This window comes from Aedes albopictus, chromosome 1 (genome assembly GCF_035046485.1).
Source record: "Aedes albopictus strain Foshan chromosome 1, AalbF5, whole genome shotgun sequence".
NCBI classification, from domain to species: domain Eukaryota; kingdom Metazoa; phylum Arthropoda; class Insecta; order Diptera; family Culicidae; genus Aedes; species Aedes albopictus.
The window spans coordinates 172,531,551-172,541,537 of NC_085136.1; the positions used below are offsets into that span (position 1 = coordinate 172,531,551).

At 39.5% G+C, this 9,987-nt stretch overlaps 1 protein-coding gene across 1 annotated transcript; it reads left to right on the top strand.

Moving 5' to 3' along the window:
• The first annotated feature begins 3,622 nt into the window (after positions 1 to 3,622).
• Positions 3,623 to 9,987, top strand: LOC134285295 (uncharacterized). Its single transcript, XM_062845845.1, has 3 exons — positions 3,623 to 4,687; positions 6,581 to 7,136; positions 9,400 to 9,987. Exons 1-3 carry the CDS (start codon positions 4,589 to 4,591, stop codon positions 9,453 to 9,455), a joined length of 711 nt encoding a protein of 236 aa, XP_062701829.1. The 5' UTR covers positions 3,623 to 4,588; the 3' UTR covers positions 9,456 to 9,987.

Consider the following 9,987-nt stretch of genomic DNA (forward strand, 5'->3'; position numbering starts at 1 on the left):
TATCTCGATATTAAAAATAAATAATTTTAATTTATTTAGTTCCGATTGCAATACCGTTCAAACGACGCCTTCCTACGAACGATAAGCATGTTCATTTGGCTCACACTTTGACAGTTCTCTCTGCACGATTGGCTCACAATGGCCGCCTCCGCAGATCTCTATAATGTAGGATTACTAGTGATTACCTCTATTCTACCGGTTACTTGAGTTGCCGTTACAAAGTAGCCGTTTTCATATCAAAATCAACTTGATTGTCAAAAAATGAATGTCGCTGAATAGCTAGTGGCAACGAGGAATAGCGCATACAATAAAAATGTTTAAAAACATTTTTAAGTTACTTTTTTTATAAAACGGCTACTTTGGAGGCCATACTGAAGCGACCGGTAGAATACAAGTAGCCGGTAAATCCACAATATTGTTCGTGCAGTTGAAAATCGGAATTTTTGACACGCGAAAATCGATGTTTCTCCTAAACCGTGTGTCGGACGTACGTCGGGCACAGAGCGCTGGATGGGCCTTTTCATTTGACGTCTTAAATCAGCTGATTATTCGGGCGTTTGACAGTTCTTCTATGAAGATGACACGTTCTTGTTAGCAGCTGTTGTTCAAGCTTTGTAAACAAATGCATGCACGGATCTGTCACATGAAAAGGCCTATAGAGGGCCAGGTCTGCTATCCAGCGCACTACGTCCGACGTTAGGTTTCACGTATAGATTTTGAGAAAATTCGATTGTCGGGTGTGGGGAAACCTCGGGTTTCAACCGTGACGACAATATGTACCCATTACGTAATTTATTTTTAGTCCTTTACTGTCAAGTGTCAAACAGTGTTGCCACATTTAAGTCTGTATTTTGCCTTTTCAAAAATCTTTATAATCCAATGTATAGTCTATTTTACGAAACGACAACAGTGTTTATATTGATATTAACACTCACGGGCTTGGGCGCAACCTCCTGTCAAACTTTCATTCATGAAATGAGCGATCAGCTGATCCGTGTGAAACGTCTCGTAAAATGGCTCATTAGATTCCGGGTTCGTAAAAATATTACATAACGCCAGGGGGCGGGAAACCGGCACAAAGTGCCCAGAACACTCACCGGTACATTTATGACGCTGGTTGTCATCAAACTGGCAACACTTTTTAATGTTTTTTTTTTCTGGGGGAGAAAGAAAATGAAGAACGTAAACAACTTTTCTCAATATAGTCTATTTTACGAAACGACAACAGTGTTGACACATAACATAAGTGGAACTCTGGCTCAAAAAGTTGATGCCTTTCCGAGTTCGTACGCTGGTATACAGGGCACCGAAATGTCAAACGCATTATAACATTATTGCCATACTATTTTTCAGCATGTATACCATTTTTCATTGCTGTGAAGTAAAACAAAGACCTCATAGATCTAGACTGGCAGCACGTGGAAATCTAAAACAGAGCATAAATTGTAATAAAACTTTGTAAACTCAAGTCGAAAGTACGTTTTATGGCTTTAAATATAAAGGGAGATCGATATGTGAAGCGTGGATATTTTATTTCGAAGATTTCCATGAATTTATAACAACATGAATAAGTGGATTTCCAGCAGCTAGTTTTGCGCATATCTCAGATGCCAATCTTCGTTCCTGTATTCTTTGCCAAAACTGGAATACTGGTTGGATCAGATGTTTTTTGTTTACCAAAATAAGTGACAGTTCGACGCCTTTTATGAAAGATATAACAGTTTCGCGTGCTGGAAAAGGATACAACTTTTTCCTTCGCTCTGACCATGGAGTTCCACTTATGTTATGTGGTGTTGACTCACGGGCGCGACCTCCTGTCAAATTTTCATTCATGAAATCAGCGATCAGCTGATCCGAAACGTCTCGTAAAATGGCTCATTGTACGTGGATTTGCTAATAAGCTGTTTGCTAATTTGCTAATTAGCTAATTTGCTAGTTAACTGAACACTAGACTGAACACGACGAATCAGAACCGTCATTTTTGGAATCGCCGTTCGAATCGCCGTTGGAATCGTCGTTCGATTGCAGAGCGAGACAGCAACCAAACTGACACATCGCTTTGACATATTTAACGTATACGTTAAATATGTCGAAGCGATGTGTCAGTTAAATATGTCAAAGCGATGTGTCAGTTTGGTTGCTGTCTCGCTCTGCAATCGAACGACGATTCCAACGGCGATTCCAAAAACGATGGTTCTGATTCGTCGTGTTCAGTTAGCAAATCCACGAATTTTTGACACGCGATAATCGATGTTCTCCTCCTAAACCGTGTGTCGGACGTACGTCGGGCACAGAGCGCTGGATAAAGGACCAGGTCCGCTGTCCAGCGCACTACGTCCAACGTTAGGTTTCACGTATAGATTTTGAGAAAATTCGATTGTCGGGTGTGGGGAAACTTCGGGTTTCAACCGCGACGACAACCGCATTTAGTTCACCACTTGACTGCGAACTGCGTCTTCATAAGTGCGAAAACGTAAATAAAAGTGCGCGTTTGCATCAAATCAGGTTGATGTCTTCGGCGCACTATTTCTTCAATCTATGGTGAACAAGTGCTCTGAAGACACCGAGTTGATTTGATGCAATCGCGCACTTTTATCAGCGTTTTCGCACTCGTGAAAACCCGGACAAAAACTAACCATAGGGTGTTTGGTGAAAACCATTCATGCACCATACAGTATACCAGCTAATGTATACTTGAATGTATATTGTAATGAAATGGTTCACTAAAAGCTTCGCACATTGTAGCTACTATACATTTACATTCGATTTTTATGTAACAATATGTTTTTCTTACGTTTGAACCATTCACTTTTCCGAAACATTATTTTTCCGAGCATTATTAATTATTTATTCAGTTTTAGATTTTTTCCGTGCTTTGTTTTGTTGATGTTTGTGACTTTTTTTAGAAATCCTCTACATAGAGATGAGCGGAAGTTACGTACGTCGATTCGGCAACGCTGTTTGTTTTGTTTACAACAGCTGCCAACACTTGCTACAAAGCTAGATGTTCAAACTTTGTGTGTGACTCCATTGTGGTTCAAGTTGTTTTGTTTACATTTTCTAATTATGGTAGATTTTTTTTTTCAAAATTTTGTTGAAATAGCGGAGCAATCGAAGAAATCTGAAATTCAATGCAAAAGTGTTACGCTAATCATGTCGGCAGAAGTGAAGCAAGAAGCAGCAATGGAAGTTTTTTCGACAAGTGCAGCAACAAAAGTGTCGTCATAAATGATCGTGTACACGCTAACCTGAAACTACCCATCGATTGGGTCGATTCAACCCGGATTTTCATGTTGTTAGCAGTTGTCAAAATCCGGGTAACCCGAAAACCCAGATTGGTTGAATCAGGGTAAAGATCTGGGTAATCGGCACTAACGAGTCTGGAATAACAAAGAGGAGAAACGTCAAAATTGGAACAGCCGATTTGCTGTCATCCCCATAGTTCCAATCGAACAGGAGACCTGTCAAAACGACCAGGATTCGCCACTAATTGGTATACTCGAGACACTTTAATCGGCACTTTGTCACTTTCCGGCTGGTAGCGGTCAGAAGAAGTCTGTGAACTATGAATGTTTGCACGGCAAATATGCTGTAAAATGATGTGCCTCAGGTAAGTGGGCAAAATATGGAAATTGGGAGTTTTTTGATCAACATTTAAAAAGAAAATAAATTAACAAAACAAGGCCCAGGTGAAGCTGGGTATCATTTACCCAGATTTGGCCACCAACATCGTGTTGGATGTAAACTGCGCATCCCTATCAAAAAGTCAGTTGACGCTCGTCGCGATTGACGAATCCGAAGAAGCCGAGCCGAATGGCTCGAACGAGGTAATGAATATACAAAGAATCCCTTTGTATAAATTACCCTTTCGCCCGATTCTGTTCCTTTGGTTAAAGTCGTCCGGGTTTGCTCTGTTCCGCAGCCGCTTCTCAGTATTTAAAAGTGTCGACGAGAAAAAACCGGTTTAGTTTTTCAGAACGCGTGCAAATACAAGTGAAGTTATCGATTTGTCGTTCGTTGACGGCTGTGTGCAGTAGCCAGCAACACCAGGTTTTTCTACCAGCTTCTACCGCAGCAAATCCCGTCGGGTAGAGGTAAGCGTTGGAAAACAGGTTTTTCCAGCAGATTTGCACATTTTGCAATAGAAAAACCGTAAGTATAGTGTAAAAAGTGACGAAACTGCAGAAATTTAAAGAGAAAGCGCTTGGTAATTTGGTACGCTGATACCGCCGCCATTTCGTTGGAGGAATATTGTTCTGGTGGCGTCGTTTTTTTTTAGAAATCGAAAAGGCCTTTTCGTACCACGGCAACAATAGGATGGTGCAATTTTCTTTTACTTCGAACAAAGCTTTTTTTCATCTCGGCATTGTTGTTTTGTGTGGTGTTGTACTAATTGTTTTCTTTCTTTTGATTACAAAGGATTAATTGTACTGCTCGACAATCCGTTGGGACTCGCCTAGATTCAGGGATTTCCTTTAGTGAATAGTTCAACGGAACTGGTGCATCGACGCAGGTTTCTGGTTGTGATTACCGGAAAACAGGAACAAATCCGGAACAGGTGACTGGAAGACCAGGTGGCTGAATCACGATGAGCAGCAGCGTAGCTTTTACGATGGAACCATACCGCAGAGGGGCATCTTTTGCCGATTGGTATACCCGGATGAAATATTTCTTCCGTGTGAACCAGGTAAAAGATGATGACAAAATGGCATATTTTATTACCATGAGCGGTCCGGTCATATTTTCCGAAATAAAGCTCCTATTCCCTGCGGGAGATTTTGAAGAATCATCGTTAGACGATATAGTAGCGAAGCTTAAAAATCGCCTAGACAAAACCGATCCTGATATGGTCCAACGGCATAAGTTCGCTACCAGGGTGCAGAACCCTGATGAAAGCACGGAAGATTTCATTCTTAACTTAAAACTGCAAGCTGAATTTTGCGGCTTTGAGAATTACAAGCAAATCGCTATTTTGGACCGTCTCGTGGCGGGTATCAGGGACAAAAATCTAAGACAACGTCTTCTTAGCGAAGATAAGTTAACTTTGCCAAATGCAGAAAAAAAATAGGGTAAGGGAGGTATTTTGGACCCCTTTAGGAAGTGGATGAACAATTCAGCGAAAAAAGAAGGTTCCCACTTCAAAATATGGATTATTTTAGTAGACATTGCGTAGAGCAACATGTTTTCTGTCGAAAAAGGCCAAACAGAACTCAAAATTGTTGTAGTAAATACAAGAAATATCAAAAGTCGTAAAGGATCTCGGGCTTTATTTTGGACCATCAAGTGCACATATTTTGGCCCACCAAATTAAACTTCATTTGATTGATGAAATGAAAGCCACGTCAGCAAAAATTTAAACATAGTTAAAACTACGTGAAGTTTACATCTTTTCTATTCATTTTTTGAGACAGGGAACGTTTAAAAATTACGTAATGGTAAAAAAGATAAAATTTTGTTGAAATTGCCAGTTTTTACGCATTGTAGTATGATGTTTCATAAAAAATGTTACGCAAAACGTGTATTTATTTACTATTGCGTGACGTAAGTCACCATGCATAAATTACGTAACGCTCCATAGGAAGTGTGAAAGTCTACACGCTCGCGTCAGAATACCCATTTTTTTCATTGCTATCTCTGTCGCTCTTCAAGAGGCCCCATTTAAAAATACCCATTTTCAAGTTGGGCCGCCCAACTTGAAAATGGGTATTTTTAAATGGGGCCTCTTGAAGAGCGACAGAGATAGCAATGAAAAAATGGGTATTCTGACGCGAGCGTGTAGTGATTTTGCTAAATATAAAGGCGGTCCACATATATTGTAACGAGTGGAAAGGCCATCAAAAATAATGTAATTTGAATGATAATTAAGTAATTTGTCAAACACAATTTATATAACACATTGTCTCAGTCATCAACTAATTGCCGAGAAGGATAACTTTTCTAAACTGGATGACTGAACACCTGAAAATTTCAACTTATCGAAAATTTGTTAGGACATAAATCGAATCGAAATTTTTAACTTGGCGAAAAGTTGTTAGAACAAATCGAACCCACAACAATCACATTTTAAAATGAACGCATAACATCCCAGATCACGGGAGGTCCCAACTTATCTGTTTTCAGAGTACATCACATTGACATGAATGTTTTCTCCCTTTGTAAGGAACTGGAGAGATGGATCTGACAGGTGGTCCAAAATATGTTCACATCTGATTATGTTGAACATATTTTGGCCATACCTCAAACTACCATTTTACTAAATATTAGTGCTCCACCGAGGTTAAGAACAGTTTATTTTGAGTTTATACAAGGCCCTAACTACATTCACATGAAATAAATATTTATTTTTAAAATTTAATACCTCTTCGAAGCCGATTACAAATTTGTCACCTTCTTTGTTTTTGGCGCTTTTCCGTGCGTTTCATTGGAAGTGAAAACATTTTCTCTATTTTTGATACTGAACAGCATATTTAACTGACATCCAAAATAAAGGTCATCACATAGTTGAATACTTTTCGTGTTCCAATAAAAATTTACCAAGATTTAGTAGAGGTTATGTGATAAATATCATAAAACTCCCTAGGAGGGCCAAAAAACCTGCCCGGTCCAAAATACCTCCACTACCCTATCGCGACTTGGGAGGTGGCTCGGGCAAACCGCGGATCAGCAACAGGGGGGGCATCCTAGCTCAATATCAGCAGTGATCAATGGCTCAAACCAACAATTGGGAGTAGCAGCGACAAGACTGGCCAAAGTTTATGAATTGGCGAGGAAGCACAACAGCGGTGAAACCGGTAGCGGAAGAGGACCAGTCAAAAGTCGTCTGGGAACCAGGCCGTCGGGCAGATGGCAGCAGCCTTTCCGAGGAGGTCGCCCCTCTGAGTCTGGAGGTTCTCATCGACAAGATGGACGACCGGATGGATATAGACAATGGCTGCGACCTGATTATTCTCAAATGACCTGCCACTTTTGTGGGCTGAAAGGGCACATCCGCAAGAAGTGCTTCCGGTTGAAGAATATGAATCGGGAGGCGGTTAACCTTGTTGATTCGGCACCGGGGCCATCGTCGGATGTACACATTTCCGAGCTGTTGCAGAGAATGAGAGCGAATGACGATGAGTCGGACAACAGTGATTCAGGTAATGTTCAATGTATATGTTAGTGGCATCTATTAATAAAATAAGCAACCCTTGCTTGGTAAATGTGGTTATTGAGGGTAAATGTCTAGAAATGGAAATAGATTGTGGTGCGTCTGTGTCGGTTATGAGTAAGCGACGATATTTATCTAAATTTGATAATCCTTTGCATAGTTATAGCGAACCATTGATGGTCGTGAATGGATCAAAACTAAAAATTGAAGGGGAGGCAACTGTTTCGGTGAAATTTAATGGCAAAGAAGCGCTTATGCAGCTGTTGGTTCTTGATTGTGAAAATGACTTTTATCCACTTTTGGGAAGAACTTGGTTGGACATTTTTTATCCAGATTGGAGGCAATTCTTCACAAACTCTTTACAAATAAACAGTATTAATGATGAGTCGCGCAGGATTGCCGTAGATGAATTCAAAAACAGATTCGCAAATGTTTTCACGAAAGATTTTTCGTCACCTATTAAAGGCTATAAGGCGGAGCTGGTTATGAAAGATGTAGCTCCAATTTTTAGAAAAGCTTATGATGTTCCTTATAGGTTGAAAGATAAAGTATCTGTGTATCTGGATAAATTAGAAAGGGAAAAAGTCATCACACCAATTGATACCAGTGAATGGGCTTCTCCAATAATTATAGTAATGAAGAAAAACAGTGAAATTCGTTTAGTAATTGATTGTAAAGTGTCTTTAAATAAGGCTATTGTACCGAATACTTACCCATTGCCTACTTCTCAAGATATTTTTGCAATTTTATCGGGTTGCAGAGTTTTTTGTGCATTGGATCTTGAGGGAGCGTATACACAATTAGAATTAACGGAAAGATCCAAGAAATTTGTAGTCATTAATACAATGAAAGGTTTATATAAATACAACAGATTGCCACAAGGAGCATCATCAAGTGCCTCTATTTTTCAGCAAGTGATGGATAAAGTTCTGGAAGGTATTGAAAATGTGTCTTGCTACCTTGATGATGTTTTGATAGCCGGAAAGACCGTTGAGGATTGTAAAAGGAAACTTTTGTTGGTATTTGAACGATTGGCTAAAGTCAACATTGAAGTAAATTTTGAAAAATGCAAATTTTTTGTTACAGAGCTTACGCATCTGGGGCATATTATTAGCAATAAAGGACTAATGCCTTGTCCTGATAAGATTTCAACAATAGAAAAGGCAAATGCCCCGAAATGCGAGTCAAAATTAAAATCCTATTTAGGTTTATTGAACTATTATCACAAGTTCATACCCAACTTGTCTTCTAAGTTATATCCTTTATATAACTTATTGAAGAACAACGTGAAGTACGTGTGGGATGACGATTGTCAAAAGGCGTTCTTGGATAGCAAAAATTTACTTGTGAAAACATAGAAAGTCTGTTTGAATTCTATGATCCCAAAAAACCGATAGTGGTAATCTCAGACGCCTCAAGTTACGGTCTGGGAGGATTAATTGCTCACATTGTGGATGAAGTAGAAAAACCAATTAGTTTTACATCTTTTTCATTGAATTCAGCGCAGCGCAAGTACCCTATTTTACATTTAGAGGCTTTGGCTTTAGTATGCACTATAAAGAAATTTCATAAATATCTTTATGGACAGCATTTCACTGTTTATACCGACCATAAACCGTTAGTGGGGATCTTTGGCAAGGAGGGTAAAAACTCTATATATGTGATACGGTTGCAACGTTTTGCGTTAGATTTGGCGATTTACGATTTCGATATCATTTACAGAACTTCTCACAAATTGGGGAACGCAGATTTCTGTTCCAGGTTCCCTTTAAAACAGGATGTCCCAAAAGATTTAGATGCAGATGTCATTCAAAGCATAAAATTCAAGTAACGGCCAAGCAGAAAGGTTGGTCAGAACTGTAAAGGAAGTCCTCAAAAGATTCTTAATGGATCCGGAAGTCTCGGAGTTAGATCTGGAAGACCAGATAAATTTATTTTTAATTAATTTTAGAAATAATAATTTTACGAAAGATGGCCATTTTCCATCTGAAAGAATTTTTTCTTACAAACCGAAGACAATTTTGGATTTAGTGAATCCGAGAAAACACTATAAAAAGTATATGGACGTACCACAGTCAAATGATGAAGTTGGTGTCAAGCATCAAAGCGGTAATATTCTGAAACACTCAGAAGATGCTTTTGACGACCTGATGGCGGGAGATGAAGTGTGGTACGAAAACCACAACCCACATAACCAGACAAGATGGATAAAGGCAACATTCATTAAAAAGTTTTCTCGTAATGTCTTTCAGATATGTGTTGGAAACGCGGTCGCAATGGCTCACAAGAGGCAGATCAGAGTATGTAAGGAGAAGACACCTTGGCAAGGGCCCACCGCTTTGATCAGGGAGCAGCAACACGACACCGTACGAAGTAATCCGACAAGGACTAGCAATCCGACGACGAACCTCGATGATGAGCCGCCCTCAGGCGTACCGGCGCAGGCTCCGAAGGGAGGACGGAAGAGGAGACGTCAGGAGTCTGAAAACGATAATCTGGTGCTGCGAAGATCTAAGCGAGTGAAGAAAGTAAACCGTAAAGATGATTTTCATTATGATTGAATTTTTTAGTGGATTTTTCGGATTTACATTATTTCAAAGATTTTGAATTCGATTTTGTTATCAAATAGTATATTGTGATTTAACTTCACTTTCTGATTGTTTAAAATGTTCTGATTAGTTCAAACTAGTTTAAGGGGGAAGAATTGTTGGATGTAAACTGCGCATCCCTATCAAAAAGTCAGTTGACGCTCGTCGCGATTGACGAATCCGAAGAAGCCGAGCCGAATGGCTCGAACGAGGTAATGAATATACAAAGAATCAGTCTTATATGATACTCAA